At 31.0% G+C, this 18,446-nt stretch overlaps 2 protein-coding genes across 2 annotated transcripts; both read right to left on the bottom strand.

The window, feature by feature from the left end:
- Positions 1-344: 344 nt before the first annotated feature.
- Positions 345-11,505, bottom strand: LOC126833376 (putative U5 small nuclear ribonucleoprotein 200 kDa helicase). Its single transcript, XM_050564673.1, has 33 exons — positions 11,274-11,505; positions 11,037-11,200; positions 10,800-10,971; positions 10,522-10,717; positions 10,197-10,351; positions 9,863-10,127; positions 9,450-9,788; positions 9,133-9,326; positions 8,878-9,033; positions 8,621-8,791; positions 8,067-8,237; positions 7,810-7,990; positions 7,554-7,669; positions 7,238-7,480; positions 6,932-7,100; positions 6,645-6,862; positions 6,342-6,575; positions 5,869-6,278; positions 5,228-5,449; positions 5,006-5,123; positions 4,613-4,939; positions 4,426-4,545; positions 4,153-4,365; positions 3,539-3,775; positions 3,253-3,455; positions 3,014-3,164; positions 2,705-2,929; positions 2,171-2,258; positions 1,795-2,078; positions 1,550-1,726; positions 1,096-1,338; positions 788-911; positions 345-693 (listed from the first exon to the last, which is right to left on the bottom strand). The coding sequence occupies exons 1-33, from the start codon at positions 11,316-11,318 to the stop codon at positions 578-580; spliced, it is 6,447 nt and encodes a 2,148-aa protein (XP_050420630.1). The 5' UTR covers positions 11,319-11,505; the 3' UTR covers positions 345-577.
- A 2,043-nt stretch (positions 11,506-13,548) lies between these two features.
- On the bottom strand, positions 13,549-18,414 carry LOC126833739 (uncharacterized). Its single transcript, XM_050565245.1, has 7 exons — positions 17,709-18,414; positions 15,452-15,562; positions 15,318-15,381; positions 15,109-15,250; positions 14,723-14,833; positions 14,551-14,652; positions 13,549-14,480 (listed from the first exon to the last, which is right to left on the bottom strand). Exons 1-7 carry the CDS (start codon positions 17,960-17,962, stop codon positions 14,335-14,337), a joined length of 930 nt encoding a protein of 309 aa, XP_050421202.1. The 5' UTR covers positions 17,963-18,414; the 3' UTR covers positions 13,549-14,334.
- Between the last annotated feature and the right edge of the window lie 32 nt (positions 18,415-18,446).

Raw genomic sequence — 18,446 nt, 5'->3', positions numbered from 1 at the left:
CAATTCAATTATTTCATAAAAGTTTATGGTTGTTAGTTTTCTGATATGGAAAACCAAAAACCGATGGACAATGAATTTTGGTAGAAATAAAAAGCTTTAACATAAAATATATGCAATTCATAACAAGTCTTATTACAGATTTTATTGTTAATGGAAACAAACAAATGGAAATGTTTAAGTCCAGCAATATATGTATATTACCGGAAAAAAATGTATTCTTGTTTACATCATTTAGGACTAACGAGTATAGTTTTATTAAATATTATAATTTTTATAACTAATGTTTTTTTTATGTGTATTTGTTCAAAATCTAAAGAAAATTGTGTAAATAAATAAACAAGACGTAAATGTACAATATTGTTTTCTATTCTATAAAATAAAATGTACAAAGTAGAAAACAATGAATTATAATAATTAGAACATCAGTGTATATATTATATTCTAACATAATAATAAGTAAATTAGTAAAAATAATGTCTTATCAAAATTACATACAAAACACAGGTTTTCATTTTGAACACAAAAGTTCGAAATTACACTAAAACTTACTCCGTCAATGTTATGAATAAAAATATAATTAATCCGACTCACTACCTGCAGATTCGTAATCACCGACTTCGATGTTCATTTTGTACTCCTGATCGCAACCCATGTAGGCATCACTCATAAAATATAAGGTGTATGAATAATTTCCTAAAATTTTTACAAAGCAAAAATTGTGTTTTATTAATATATAAAACAATTAAAAGTTCTACAAAATATAATAATTTCATCTCAAATAACTTACCCGGGTTAGGCGCAACAAAGTCTAACTTGACTTTTGCTTTTTGTTGTAATGTCAATCTTTTGATGGATAGCAAAGAATTATTTTTCGGATCACCGATGACAAGCCACCAACCTTCTTCGCGTTTCTAGGTAAAAACAAGAAATTAATATAGTTTTAGTATATACCAATCATTACTATCGCCATAAATGTGACGAATTTACCAACAATCGACCAGTACAGAACAGCTCTGTAGCACAAACAGCGTAGTATCACAAGTGGCCAACGTTGGCCAAATAGAGCCGGGATCAGCTCGAGATTGTAAAACTCACTTGTGGGAAAAACGGTGCAATAACAGGTCCAACAACTTCGTCTTCTCTTTCTAGATTAACCGTAACGTTTACACTAGACCCAGCAGATATACGGTTTTTGTTTGCCACTTCGTAGTTCAACTCGATATTAGGATAACGATTACAAAATTTGGCCACATCCGCCATCTCACTGTCGTTGAGTTGTAATAGTTTTGTACGGTCTTCGTCTTCCAACTCCATAATGTCAAACACGGTTTCTAAGCCCTAAAAAATAAAATATATTACAATCAAAATTGGGCCTTATTTGTATTAATTTTTATACAAATGAAGCAATAAATAAAACAAATTGTTTTATAATATTATAATCTGAATAATAATTTGAATTTATTATTCTATTTAAATTTTGTTACTGACCCACTGACATTACATTATAGCATACTCTAGTCTACATACTACAGGAAAAAACCAAAATTACTTTTTCTGTGCATCTCTTAATAATATCCGATGTAAAATGTGGTAATTGCTTAAGATATGAGTCTTTAGCCCACATCGCTTGGGTAATCATTTGTGCTAATTCCATAGCGGCCACAGCTGGTGACAACCAGCCATTTGAACTTAAAACATCGACACATGCTTGAATTAATCGTATGGCCTTAAAATAAAATAATAAACTGTTAAATTTTTTTATATAATATAATATAATATTTTATTATATATTACTTTTGCCAAAATGACTTCTGTATCTCCTTGAAGTTCGGCACCGAGTTGCAAACGTGATAGATGAGCTTGAAGTAACAAATTAACTTTCACGTGCGGGTCATTATAACGAACAGAAGCTTGTCCCGTGGCTGGTTGGGGTTTATTGGGCAAACGTTGAGCAAGACTTTTTAACAGAGTGTCTTCACGATGTCTTACGGGAATTTTTTCATATTCCGCGGCCGAACTAATAATTTCCAACAAGCCTCGGATTTTGGTCTTGTTATTTAATGACAACGAAAACAATTCTAAATAAAAATAACAATAAACATTTATTTTAAATGTAAATTTTAATCAAATACATAAAATTTGATAAATAGTTACAAATTCTATTACTCACCAATAGTCGTATAGTTTATGTAATAGTAAGCAGCAATCATACCCAAATTTAATGGTATGCAATCGATCTCATCTTCAATACTTATACACTAAAAAAAAATTAAAAAAAAATTATTAGTCAAATAAAGAGTAGTTAGTTTATTCATTTTATTTAGAGAAATAATTATTTTGTATAGCTTAAATTTTATATTTAATGTTTGGCACTCATTAATGCTGTTCTACGCTACAGGTGCCTCGTCTACTGCGCATGTAATTGCCTGACAAAAAGGAACCCTCAACATCCCTCTCTCCAGCAATGAAATAACCACCCGTCCTATCTAAAAGAATGTTTTCCCTGCAAGACAGCTAGAAAAATTGTCTGTACCAATGCACCTTTAGAAATGCTAGTGTAAAGGTCCCTTAAATACAAAAGTCTAGCTCTTATTTTATAAAACTTAGAAAGGTCGATGATACGTAAGTTATGACAATAAGTATGCAATCCATTTTAAATGAAAATACTACATTATGTTGTCTGTAAAAAAACGTTTCAACATACTTTTGACTGATTCAAATCAGTTAATGTGGTCTCTACCAGCTCTGATAAATAATCAGATAAATGCCTGTGAGAAACACCCTGTAAGTTGAAGTAATTTGGATTTTGCGTTAATCGTCTATAAAGGAACGTCCAGGTCATATAGTCAACTGCGTCTTGTTTGTTTTCAACCGTTTTGGTTACAATTTCGGCGTTGAAATGATCATGGAGTCGATGGTCCAAATGGCTCTATTAGTAAACGAATAATAAAACATTTAGTTATAAAGGTAATACAATGTTGAATTTATTTATAAATAATAAATGACAATTTACTTCAACTGGTAACGGTTCGTTAAGGAACTTTTTGAAAAAGTCTTTCTTAGATGACTGACACATTAACACACACTTAGAGTCGTCGTCGTCCAATGGCCTGTTAGCTCTGCCCACCATTTGAATAACATCAGTGATAGGATAATCTTCGTATCTACGATGAAAATAGTAAACAAAATATCAATCAAAATTACTATTTAATAGTAACATTATGTTTCCACCAATGTTCACTTATTACTTACGTGTGTGTTTTTCCATCGTAAAATTGAGTGTCCATTATTATTACTAAGTGAGAATTTATGCTAAGAGCCCAGCAAAGGCTTCTCGTAACGACTACGACTTGAATAGCTCCGGTAAAGAAAAGTTGTTGTACCCACCGTTGATCTTGAGCGCTAACTCCTTCGTGTAAATAAGCTACTCCTTGAAGCAGGGTTTCTTTTAAAGTCTAAACACAACAATGGTAGCCCACATATTTAGCAAGTGATTAAGGTAATTGTTTTATATTTTACAAACAAAAATGAAAATTACTTTATCTGTAATTTTTTCTACAAAAGGCTTAATATCTTCTTCTTCGGCATGTATAAAACGATTGGGCTGGTTATCGGCTGCAGTGTACGTCAAAAGATCAATAGCTGTAAGTCGAGCTTGTTTTCTCGATGGAACAAATATTATCACCGGCTTTTCTAAACTATACTTAAGAATTGCATTGTATATCGGTTTTCCCATGGCCACTAATCGAGTTGCGTTATGAGTGATGTTATAACCCTAAAATAAATTTCATTTCTTAATTTTTTGAGTAGAAATTATCAATATTTATCGATGAAAAATTCTAGGTCCGTGATTTTAAATAATTCCCATTTTTTTTAAGCATGTTACATTTTTGGCTTACTTTATACCCGTTTAACACCCATAAAATGGAAAAATCCCCAAAAAAAATATTTAATTTCAGTACAATTATAATGTATACCAAAAAATAATAAAAAAATTTAAGTTTTTGAAGTTATACCCTATTTATTTAAATTTCTCAATTTGTTTAAAAGAAATTGTCTTATATACATATTTAAACATTTTTAAGTGCTCTTAATGACATTTTTAAACTTAACCCCGGACTCGTAATTCATTTTAACAAAAATAAGTATTACTTGCACATGAAGTTCTAACGGAACTGGTCTGACACTAGGGTGGAAATTAAATGTAGTCGTTGCAGGAGCGCCCAACCATAAGGCTACATCTCTAGCATCTGCTAACGGAGCTGAAAGAGCTACTACACGCATTTGCTTTTCAGTTTGAGAAGCAATATACCGCATTCTCGAGCATACAACTTCTAGTACCGGTCCGTCTTCACCTCCAATAAGCTGGAAGAAGCACAAAAATATTATTAATCGTTTCACACGACGCGCTTGAATTGAGTATACCTGAAGTTCGTCAACAATAAAAAGATTAATGTTTTGAACGTTTTTTCTCTGTTTCCATCTCCTAGAAAGTACGTCCCATTTCTCTGCTGTTGTCACGATAATCTGTCCTTTAGCCAGCAACTATATGCCAATCGAAATTTTACATTTTATATATTACACACTTTGTGAATAGAGAATTTTTTCAAACCTTTAAATCTGTTCCGATTTCTCCGGTCAACAACACTACTTTTCTAGCAAGACCGATTCCGAATATTACGTGCCAACTAGAATATATAAGTTCGGCTTGTGATTCTTTAGCCACTAAGTACACACAACGATTGTCGGGGTTTTGACTGAGAAGACGATATAGTGCAAATTCAGCAATGGTAGTTTTCCCTGATCCAGTCGGAGCACCAATAAACACATTTTCATCACTATTGTAGACAGCGTTAAAAACCTGAGTTTGAATTGGATTGAACTGATGAAATCTTTCGGCATATAGTTCCTCAAAAACTTTATTCCGTAAAGCTGACACCTGAAACATTAAATATACAGTAGTTAAATATATTACTATACATTTTGTAATCAGTAAAGAAATTACAGGCAATGGCTGCAAATCCAAAAGTTCTGTAGGAGGTACATTTTTTTCTGGTAACAGCAAGTGCCTAAATGATACTGGCAGTTGAGTTTCAGAACCGATCCAGCGATCGGACACAATTCTAAAACGAGCAAAATATTATATTTATATAAAATATGTTAAGAAATATGTCATTAGTTATTGGATAAAATGAATAATTATAATTTAATGAATGTATTTATTTACCTGAGGAAATATTGTGGTGGTAAAGGCTCGAAGACGGGCACGAAAAATTTAAGCAAATGCTCATCAGTAGCATACTTTGCTTTTAATAAAAAGAACTCGTGATGTAAAATAACTTCAGAGTCGACATCTTCTACTAACACCCAAAAACCTTCAGAATTACCATGTAGTTTTTCATCCCACTGAAAATCTGGTGTAATTGTCAATTCAACTCTTAAAGTAGATCTGAAATTAAATAAACATTGAATTAACTAATGTAAAATGCATTACATTGAATTAAGAGGGTCCTTATTTTGTGTTTAATGAAATTTTTATTAGTACCCCCTTTCTTAAAAAGTCTGAAATAGATTAAATAGACTACAAAAATGTTTTCATTTTTATGATAACACATACTGCCAGCCACAAACTTTACATTACTACGGAGGTACCAAATTAAAACCGTTTTGAAATTTATACAATAAAGAAAATACCTTTTTGTTAACAGAATAAATTTATGGAAAAAAATGAGCAAAAACACAATTTTTTTAGATAAGTGACTTGCAGTATGTGGTGTTAACATCTAATATAAGCCTTGAAACTTAGTGGGTGTCTATTATAAAACTCTAGTAAACACAAAATAAGGACAACCAAATATTTATAATAACCTTGTAACTGGTTGAATGTGAGTTGCCAATTCCAGTTTTGGAAACTGATGTACATATCTATGAATGGTCTTTCCAAGTTTTGGAACACGTATTAGTTCACCAATCTCACTAGGTCCAAGATCGTATAAACGTTCCCACGGGAAATTTTTTTTCTCTATTTTTCTAACAATTTCCTCTGGCATTTTTTTGAACTGTCTAAGAGGCGACATGCTTTGCCACATACGTCTGTCAATCATTTTACAAAGGCTGAGTGCTTTATCGGCCAGTTGAGCCCAACCTCGGTGCAATACAATTTCAAAAATAGCACGCATTAAACGTGCAGCTGATTGTGTGACAAACACCATATCGGACATAAGAGCGAATCCTTCCAACTTCAACTGAGATATGTACGCTTGAAGCAATATGTTTATCTGATAAATACAAAAAAAAATTAAATATTTTAAATATAATAACGTGTTTTACTTCTCTCTTACCTTAGCGCTCGGTTCTTCAATTCCCTCTTTAATAGGAATCGGGACTCGCTCCATCAATTTCTGGAGCTCTAACTTTTCTTCATCTCTAACTCCAATATGACGGAATTCTCCAGATAGTGAAAACACTCTAAACAGCTCAATTTCGCTCAAGGTCGGCTTCAATAAATGATTGTATGTGGCCATTGTGTCATGAGTACAATAGTAATGACTAGCGATCCGCCCAAGTTCGGTTACCTTTTATAGTAAAAGTTCATTAATGCATGAAACGTCGATTAACATAAACGTCATAAATATATATTGTACCTGAAAATATCCTGATTTTCGATCGTATTTTATAAGATTACTTCTCTCCAACTGGATTGCTGCAGTATGAACGATATCTGCTCGGTGCGTTTCTAATAACGGATCGACTTCCAACTTCTCTTGAGTAATCGTATATAAGGACGGAGCACGTAACATTCGTATGTATAAATATGTGTATCCCAACCACGTAACAGCTTCTTTCACATTTTGTATTGTACCTGCACAAAGTAAAATGTGTTTTTGTTGTCGCTTCGTTGTCATTGAAATTATACCATAACAAATCTTACCAAGCACAATTTCCGCGTTCAACATGTCAGGTAATTTGGAAACTAATTGTGACTCGATAGGAAGTTGTTGGTTTAACAACGACAAATAATACTGCAATTCACTATGATTTGTGATCAGTATTCCTTCACCTTTAGTATCATATTGCGGTCGTCCTGCACGACCCAACATCTGAAAATACAAACAGGTTAGAAGTTAGAAAAAAGCTTTTATTAAATATATCTTTTATTAATACAGTAAAATAATAATAAGGTATGTGAACCACATAAAAAAAATGCATTCTTGCCTATTGAGTTAACTTTAATTACCTGCAAAACGTCTAAAGCTCCGAGTTCTACCCAACGGCCTTTTTCCGGACTATAGACTTGTGTACCTTTGATGATAACAGTATGGGCTGGTAAATTTACACCCCAAGCTAAGGTAGCTGTAGAAATTAATACTTGAATATGACGATCGGCGAAAAGATCTTCGACTAGAGTTCTGTCTACGCGAGTCATTCCAGCGTGATGGATAGCAAATCCATAGGGCAGTAAATCTCTAAGTTCGCTGTTCTACAAATAAAATAATTAAATGTAAAAAAAAATTGTGGTTTCTTTTAGTATTACTCAAAAACTTTTTACTTACTTTTACTTGTTCAGCTTCAGTACGTAATACTTCCATAGAGGCAGAACCTTCACGTAAGAAATTTCCAAGAGTATCTTTTTCCAAACACATGTCTCTTATTGCTCTAGCCGTTTTGCCTAAAACATGAATCACCTTTAGTATTCTTAACGGGCGACAAAATAGTATGTACGATAAGCTTTAAAATTTGTATTGGGGAAAAATGTAAAAAAACTTTACGCCAAGCACCAGATATTTGATTATGTGGCATACAACAAACCTGTTTCTTTTCTTGAATGTACAAAAACTAAAATTTGGTTACGTCCAGCATGTTCCATAATTTTTTCATAAACAATTTCGTTCATGACTTGAAAACGTTTAACAGCTTTTTTTTCTGTAATACCAATATATTGCTGCTCTAATGGTACAGGTCTGAACGAGTTGTCAAAATAAAAAAGACCCTTGAAACAACAAATTTAAAATATAACAAACCTGTCAGGTTATTTAATCATATTAGAGCTTTCAATTTTCACTCACAGTATCCGGCTTGACTCTGAGAAGAGTTGCTACATCTTGATAATTAGGCAATGTTGCACTAAGCCCCACTAACCTAACCTCCTCTTGAATTGTTTCTATATTTCTAATAGTCCTAGCAACTAAGGCCTCGAGTACTGGACCACGTTCGTCGTGCAATAAATGTATTTCATCCTGTTAGGATACCAAAAATTATCAATTATTAAAAAACATGTTGAAGTTTTGATTCATTTTTACAACAAATAGATAGAAAAATTAATCTTTTTAAAAATCATAATTTTTTTTTTAAGTATAGATATATTTTAAATCAAATTATTAAAGTCTGACTGCCTCCTATGAGTAGGGTGCCCAAGGCTGCCTTTACTAATTTATTCCGGGGTGGGTTGTTATTCCATCCCGAAGAAGCCTCTTTAGACAATTTCTCATCTAGTAAACAGGGTCTTCCGTGATCCGAGTGTACAACAGGTGACAATGAGTACTGCACACCGCCACCTTACCCACTCTGCCACTATCATAGTATTAAATTTAGATCATTGAAAGCTGATAATAATAATTACAATAATTATAAGCCGGACGAGTGACACAAACGTTTTTTCCCCTCCTTTCCTTGTAATAATATCCCATTTTTCTGGTGTACAAACAATAATCTGAGTTGCTTGTATTTGTTCGCGTGTCAATTGATGGTCTCCGGTTAACTCAGACACTGTTAAATTGTAGCTACTTAATCTCTGTTAAAAAAAAAGTAACAAATAAATAAATTGTAATAAGAATGGTTTTAAAAAAATCTATACTACAGCTATTAATACAATGTTACCTTTCCAAAACTTCCAACCATTTCCTGTACGAGAGACCTCATGGGAGCGATATAAATTATTTTGAATTCGTCAGCATTTATAGTTCCGTCGCTATTAATATGTTTTCCGATTTCTCTGAGCATACACAATAGGGCTACATTTGTTTTACCAGCACCCTTAATGTAAAATCAAGAAATTAGTTCATAAACATAGTTTAGATTATTACTAAATTATAATATCCCAGTTGTAATTTTATTTTAATGATGATCAATTACCGTAGGTGCACAAATTAATAAATTCTCATCGGAATCGAGTGTACTTTTATACAAACGAGATTGAATCCTGTTGAGAGTTTTGAAATCTTCAAAAGCTGGTTGTACATATTTAGGCAACTTGTCGATCGGCACTAGCGCTTCTTCTTCATTGAACGGTTTTGGTTTTAATGCAGGAACATGTACTTCTTCGTAACCTGAGGAATAAAAACCTGAGAATTAGTATACAGTTTACAGACAATTCGATTACCAACACTTGTGCCCAAGTCGGTCACCAAGGTCAATAAGAAAAAAAATATGTTTTTATCTATTTTATTGACCTTTGCGTTGTTTTCTAAAAGATCCATCTGGTAGCTGACATCGCTTATTGGACATAAAATGGGAGCCTTGAGCAAAAACCAGGTCTTCCAAATCCAAAACTTTTCTACTGCCCGCAACTTGCTGTTTTGGATCACCTGTATCCATGTCTTCATCGTAATCATCATCGATCCGCTTTTTTTTGTTACCAGCACTAGCGCTATTTTCTTTAACATCGTCTACTTCTTTAGTGTCCATTTGACGTAAGATACGTGCAAGAAATGGATCAGCTTCCATTTTTTTCCTCAACGAAGCCCGTTCAGTTTCACTTTGTGACGATGCCAAAAGTGTACAAAATAGTACTAAAACAAAAAATTGACAGATAATAATATAAGGATTATTATTATATATATTTTTTAAATTGTTATTTACTTACTCATAAGCCGGTTTTTTTTCAATACTTTAATAAAATCAAAACAATCATAACCAAGTAAGAGTACTAGTTGATTTTCACAATCACGATCATCACCGGCGTTTTTCAGTACAGCCAATACTTCCGCTGCTTTGGCCTGTGAAGCCATAGCGTCACTATAGTATTTAGATAAACTTCTCTGGAGCCAATAAGCATCAATGTCCAATGCATGCAAACTTTTTTCTTTTTTTGCTTGCTCAACAGGCTTTTTCACTGTGCGTTTGTCCAACTAAAATTGAAAATTACTCAACTTGAATATTTTTTTATGTATAAATTGAAATTTTATTAAAATACATACATTCTCTGCGTGTATTGTAGCATCCAATTTAGATTCTTCACCTTCATCATCGTGATCGTCACCTTCTCTAATTTCTCCGTACACATCTTCATCGTCTTCTTCTTCACTTTCTTCAAACTGAACATTTATACCATAGGTTTCATCAATATTGTCTTCTAAAAAATTATAAATATATTTTAATATACAATAGATGTTACATATTTATATGGATTAAATAATAGTTTACAATATTTTGTTTAACAATAGGTACATAATAAATATAAAATACAAATGTAATATATAGAATGTGAAGTATATAGAATAAGTTATCTGTATGGTCATTTACCGGTACTAGCCAATCCTTTGTCGTCAGTTCCAAAATCAGTAATTTTTTTCCCCAAATTTACCAAAAGAGCGAATCGTTCATCAGCTAGAGAACCCAACAGACCCTCGGTATCCGATTTCTTTTCTTTGTCCTTCAGACGATCATTTTTTAATACAGCTAAAACTTCATCGGCTGCTCCACAAAGAATATCTCGAGGCTTAAGACAGATAATTGGAGTATATTATTAAGAATTATAAAAAAATATTAACAGATTAATACGGAACAAAACATTTATATACCTGATCTCCAAGTGCTTCTTGTATAAAACTTAATAATACTTCATATGTTTGTCTAGTTTCTTGAGTCTTTGGTCTGTACATAATTCCAACCATATCATCAACACCATCTGACAATAGGGTAGTGCCTTTCATTCGGGCAAAATCATACTGTGCTTCGTCACGCTTTTGTCTCCTAAAAACATTAAAAATAATCATTATACAAAATAACTGAGCAATTAATATAAGAAAGATATTAACTTGGCTTTTCTTTCTTCGGCTTTTACTGGTTTGGTTCTTTGAAATCTATCACCCATTTTGGTACCATCCAACTTGCCCACAAGTGAACATACTTCACCCGTAGCCTCATCTCTGTTACGCCGATCAATAAGACGTACATCAGCTTGTAGGACTAAGTTGGAATTCTAAAGTAAATACACACCATATTTATTTTAAATATTAGGTAATGAGGTATATACAAAACATTTTTCAACTTACCGCTTTATATTCATACTGAAGCTGCCGGGCAGCCGCATCAGCCATTGTTTAATTTATTTTTACACAAATAATAATCGTTCTGACTTTTATTTTTCTTCAAAATTTTAGCACATAAACGATTGTCATTTCACAATTTCGGGTTAATAATTAATTTCTTAATTTCAACGTTTTGTTACGTTAATATCAAACTGAATAAAGTGTTACTTGCACAAGGCATGGAAATGAACGATTTCGCTTAAGAGTTGAGACTTGTTTACGCCGCTTATCACACTACGTACCAACTGAAAACCGTTTAATTATTTCAAAGTGACTGGCTACACTGTAACCGATGTCGTGGTGTTGTGTGATTATTTGTGACACTGATAATATCACAGATTAGATAAATAATCAACATAGATCTATATATTATATAATATATTTGTGATAATCAATAATTGAATAATGGTTATTTAATTTTTTCATTTTTTTGTTAAAACATTATATTACAGGGTTTATAATATACACGTATAAAACGTATATAACGTAGAATATGTTTTTGTTTTGAAATTCTTTCTAAAAAAATTAAAAATACTTCTTACTTCAGATATTATTTAGATTTTTATTTTTTATACTTAGTACAAATATAATTAGGTAGTCATAAATTATATATATTTAATTAATTATATTTAAAAAATTATAAACATAATATACTCATGTACAGTTGTCATTTGTTTTAAGTATATTGTATACTGTACACTACACAGTATACACTAAAAATGTTATAAATATCACGAGTACAATGAATAATACTACCGCGATAAGATAAGATATAATATCATAATATATAAAATATAAATGTACTTAAAATTTTGTTTTTATACGGTATAAAACGTTTATAATTATGTGTTTTATACTTTACCGTATTATACGTTTCAACCCTGTTATATTAGTTTCGTTACAACTTGTAGAGTATTTCTATAAACCATAATTTGATTATTATTTATGTTAAATATAAATTAATAATTAAATAGACACGTAGTATAACAGACGAAAACACACAATATGCTTGACATTAACTGCCAGGTCGGATTATTTTCAGTAAGAACACATATTGGTCTTACTTCTGTCCAGGGACGCAAAAATAAAATTTCTAAAGAACTGTAGCTTTGTATTCGAAGAAGTAAAAAATAACACATCGAATTTGTTTATATGACCTAGTACTATGTACGGTATATATTGTATAAACACTTTTCCGTCCATATATGATTTCAAATTTTCATTATGAACGCGCCGTGTATGTTTGTTTTATAAATGTTTTAGTAATATCAAATTGTATACATAATAAATCTACATGGCACCGAAAATAGTATAAACAGTATTTGATCGAAAAAAAACTTTTTCTTCTGTTTTTAAACATATTTTTTTTAGTAAACTTATTTCAATTCATTTAAATACGAGTCGGGGGTAATTTAAATTAATTAGTAATCGAGTTTTGTGAATTAACAGTGAAATTTATTATTTTGAATTTTCGAATCACAGATGGGATTTTTTCTACCATCATTAAACAGGATGGTTTTTTCGGAAAGTGGCTTTTGCTCGATTTAATACTTACTTTTATGCCGTCAAAGTCCCTTCACTTTCAGATATTGCACAGGATTTCACATTATGTGGATACATTTATCAAAAACCATACACTATATATTACAAACTGAGCAAATACTCTGGCTTATTTAGCTTGATTTTAATAGAAAATATTATGCAAGTATTGAAGATTATTAAATACATTACTTCCCAAATGGGCCAAAAGTTATTCAGTTGTTTTTCATGATGGTTTAACAATCTTAATGTTAAAATTAAGACTATAATTATTAAGTGTATGCTTGTTTGAAATAGGAAAAACAAAATTCTATAAAAACAATAGTATGTATGTATATATATATATTCACAAAAAAGCTCTTTTTCATCCTAAAACACAGGAAGCTACAATTATGTAATAAAGATAATAATCACACTTGATATTAGAATTTTTCACTACAAAATAATAACTGTAATTATAATAATAATAATAATAATAATAATACTTTAAAAGCACCATAACACAAATACTTAATCAGGCAGACATAGGAAGACTGCACATGAATTGTTTTTTAAGTAACCTAAAATCTTTACTACAATATTAAAATGTACTTTTTTCTTCTATAAAAATAATTTTAGTAATTTCCAAAAAAAAAAAAAAATATATACTCAAATGTAACCAAGACAGAAGCAAGTGTTCAGAAATTTTTAGATCACAGTAAAATAAAATAATAAAAATGCCAAATTTCAAAATGCCAGATTACTTGTTAAGTTAAAACATTACTTTTAATCATTAATATAGATGATAATACTAATAACAGTTATTATTTATGAACAAATAGTATGATTTTATGTTATAGTTTTTAAACTATAAAAAAAAAATACAAGTGCAATACATTTTAGCGAGTTATAAAAGTAAATTTAGCGTTATGATTGTTTATAAACCATGTAAAGATAATTTAAGACAATAATATATATTCTACAGTATAATATAAAATTTTGTATCAGAGAAATGTTTATATCTTTAAAATGTCAACACCGAATCTAGACTTGTGTTCTGTCATCAATTAGGTCAATCAAAAAAAAAAAAAAATGTTAAAAAATGGCACTATTATTATTTGTGTACATGAGATCATAATAAAAATGTACGGCGATGTTCTGTAATTTCTAACATAATTAGTTGCAAACAATTTTCTGAAAAGTAAAACCTAACATAATATTCAAAACAATATTATACAACATTTTATCGTATCTCATTTTTAAATGTAAACTTTAAAATATTTAATTGTATTGGGTACCTATAATTTAACAATTTTAACAATTTATAATAAAAACAACTAATCCTGACAAATAAATCTACATAAAGATACAGCTAATTGAAAGTTCACATTTTACATTAAACAAACATAAGTGTAAAAAGACGAAAGTTTCTTAAATAGTTGACAAACTACAAATCATTTTTTTTTTGCACATTAAAACTAGCAGTATTTTTATGTTGATAAAATGTTTATTGTAGAAGATTAATTTCCTCGTCAGATATTATGTCAAAATCACTTAGTGTGCTGGACGATAAAGATATCACATCCATTTCTAGTTCTTTAGCCTCTTCTCCTTGTTCAATTTGGTTTAATGATACTTCTTTTACAGTATCACCTAAAATGAAACAATAATTTACATATTATACATATTCTAGCAATGTTTAGTTTGAAAATGTTTTAAATACTTCTGTTGCATTCATGTTCCAATAACCCTTGCCAAATGTGATCTATTTTAAATTCTTTAGGTATAGAAATATCTTCGTAAACCGTTTCCAAATCGGGTATATCTAAAATGTAATATCAAAATGTTATGCCTACAATAATTGTAATCATGTATTAATGCTAATTTCAAATTACCGGGTAACATAGAATCTTCAATATGATCTCGTTGTAATGATGACGGCATAATTATATCTGTTTCAATTTCCATCAAATTTTTTTCGACCCACAACATCAGAACAATGTAAGCTGAAAAAAATTATACTTATTTTTTTATATTTCTTGAAACAATTTGTAAAAATTGTATTGAAAAAGGAAAGGGTAAATGTTTGGAAAGCACGGAAAATCGGTAAAGCTAAATAGAACCAAAAAAAAAACCACGATTGTCATCCAAGTTGGTAACATCAAGGGTAAAATTTTCAAGTTGAAAAATATTTTTTCCCTAAAAGTTTCATTACTACATAGGTTAAGAATTATAGTTTATACTTATTTCTTGATTATCAAGTATTTACAACTGATATTACCTATTACAAATGTAACAGTCATCATTGTTGTGTATGAAGTCATCCGTTCAAGACGTCCTGAAGGTAGTTCAACTATATGTCCACATAGGAAACATACAATAGGGACTGCAGCCCAAGAAAGAACCCAAAAACAGAACATTATCTAAATCATATAAATAACAATATTAATTATGTAGGGTTATTTAAAAAATCTGAGTTGTAACAATTACCAATTCATCAATATTCTTTGTTAGTTGTTGTAGATCCAAAACGTGCAAAATATATGACCTTATACTAAAAAAAAAAAAAAAAACTAAAATTATACATAAAAAACAATATTAATTAATAGCAAAAAGATAATTACGTGTAATGTAAAGGTGTCCATTTAAAACTTTCATCCCAAAACTCAAAGCCAACAAAAAATATTATTTGCATAATATTACAATACACAAAAGCTCCAGAAATACCATGAGATCTGAAAATTGCAGTAAAGATTAAGTACATTCTTTAGGCTCCAGTCAAGTTTTCAAAAATAAATTATTATTTTTATTTAGATATATTATTTATTATTATTATTTTATAGGTATTGTATTGTTTTACGATGTGTTTTTTTTTACATGAATATGTTTTGTGGTGGGTACAACGATTATTTCCAGGGATAAAATCGAGTCATTGACACAGGTTCATTGGCTGAATGTGGTGTGTTTTGCGCGACCACTCTACAGTTCAATCCACGGCTGTGAACCTAAACCTTTTGCATTTTTTAAACAATTTATTTTGGGCTGGGGGGTCAAGTCATTCCAAATTAGTGTCCTATCATCAAATATGCAACGCTGTCTGGTCACATTAAAAAATTTGACTGCGATACCAAATAAGACAATATGTAATATAAAAAAATCGACAACTTTGTAAAATGTGACATATGGAGGGGAGAATTTTATCTGGATATGGTGACTCACTTTTCAAAAAAATATCCATGATTCAATGCGTTTTCATGGAACAAAAAAAAAATAGCTAGGGTTTTTCTCTGGACCCATAATACCTTTTTATACCATGAACCAAATTTTTCGTGTAGCTACTCTATAGATCAGAATTCGTACCTCAGATACTTTATTGGGCCAATAATTTAAAAAGTTCACCACTTCCATTTTAATATCGAGAAAATACCTAACAGATTTACATATTTTTCAAATTAAAATTACGTCGCTCTATTAATTTTCTAAATACAGTTAAATTAGTTCCAAATTTTTAATATTGATAAACTTTCACAAACCAAAAAAATATCATTAACCCTTTTCTCATGAGAAGCTGTTTTTTTATTATAGTTTATCCTGTAGTACACTTTTAGTGCCAATTTTTTTAAAAATCTGTAACTATTTTTTTTTATTAAGAAAAACCCAAAAAATAAGAGAAAACTACACTTTTACTGTAGTACATTTCTAGATGGCTAGGTGTGAATCATTAATGAATATGTATTTGAAAATACTTTTATTGTATTGTTAATTATGATATATGGGGAACTATGGCAATCCATCGTTATAGACAGAAAATCAACCTTAATCGAGATGGATACCCTTAATACTAAAAATACATTTTTTAACATATTATTGTCATTACAATGCTTTTATTGATATTTTTATTTCTTATAGATTTATTTACATGTCTCGCAATGATTGAACATTTTATCATAGTCTTATCTTGGCCAAATATAAATATAGGGATAAATCTAATTGTTGCGTCATCTTTTTTTCCTATTTAAAGTTTGAACTTTTAATAGTAATGTCTGTTTAAAATTTTAATTTTTAGTTTTTAATTGCCGCTATTAAATGTTTATTTAAAATAAAATAATTTTTTCAAAAAAAAATTAAAAAACAATAGCCATGCTGTGTTATTAACTAATGCCAACATTCGGCCTATGACCTTGACCAAATATTGGGCTTAAATTATTGTCCCACATGATACCTTTATATGTATAAACAACATAAGTTATTTTATTAACAAACAAAAAATCAGTTGACATTTAATAATTTTAAATTGATTTGCTTAAAAAAAGTACAAATTATATAATTATTTTTCAAACAGTTTTTTCCAATTATTTTTATGTTTTATTTCTTAGGTATATACGGTGTACAAACTAGAACAAACTATACGACACAATATCGGATGTTGATAATGTTTTTGAGAATTTATCAAATTTAACTATCTACCTAAAATTAAAAATGTTTAATTCAAAATTATGGTAATTAAGCAAACTAGATAACAACATGACTAACTCGTAACAATTTGTATTTTTTAATAATTTATGTAAATGAAGTTGTAAAAAATAATTTAAAACAGACTATTTTAATGCAAATAATGTTTTTATTTTTAAACTAGTTATTGCAACTTGTTATATACATGTTTATTTGCAGAATAATGTTTAATTTGAATTTAATTAACCACTTATTTATAAATGTTAGTTAAGCTTAATAGGTTTATGATTACTTTTGCAATGAATCTTTAGATAACATTTTTCCAAAAGGGATATTAATTATCGATACAATACCCCTGGCTAAATTAATTTATAAATATCTCTATTGGGCGAGTATTCATCCAGAATTTGAAAACATAATAATACTTACTCGTACACCAGTATGGTGGGATAGATATAGGCCAAAAACCAAGGAGTCAACCAGTATGGGCCTAAATATTCCTTAAGTTGGATAAGCATGACGACGATTCGCTCACAGGTATACGGCTCCATGGGGTCTTGCTGTTCGCGTTTTTCGGGCATCAGCACCATTCTCTTGGACCACCAGCACTCGCGGGACCGCTGGACGTCGCCGTCATCGTCGTCGTCGTCGTCGACTGGACGTCCACTGTCGCAGCGGTTCATTGTGTGCCGACCGCGACGATTCCCGGGGGTTAACACAAGGGATAGGCGCTCTACTGCTGGAACACTACTACTGAAACGCTACGGCAGGGCTAACACGACGAAACGAACACTTTATTCGTCGCATATGAGATTCGGAGAGAATAACTAACGGGTGTTAATTGCTATTGAGAAGTCGCAGTGTATCGACGACCGCAACAACAAGAACGGGTTAAAAGAGACCAGACAACAACCGCATCAGCCAACAATCGGCGAACAGTGCCGTGCACACACACATAAACGCGCACACAAGTGTAATACGCACGGCCGAGTCGCACGCGAGTCTTTGTTGTTGTTGACAAAACAGCTGTTGGGTTCGGCGCACAAACAAGTGCGGTGGACGGCGGTGGTCCGTGTGCGGCGCGTGCGACTGCGCTTGCCGTTTACCATTGGTCCGCGAAACAAACTAACGTCCAGCACACGGACGGCGGGGATCACTAACCATGAC

This window comes from Adelges cooleyi, unplaced genomic scaffold, assembly GCF_023614345.1.
Source record: "Adelges cooleyi isolate 19-005CV unplaced genomic scaffold, UGA_ACOO_1.1 ACOO_flye_CR_arks_rails_tigmint_CR_PRNA_2, whole genome shotgun sequence".
Lineage (NCBI taxonomy): Eukaryota > Metazoa > Arthropoda > Insecta > Hemiptera > Adelgidae > Adelges > Adelges cooleyi.
The sequence above is the reverse complement of the archived record's forward strand: the minus strand, read 5'-3'. Positions and strand labels throughout refer to the sequence as shown.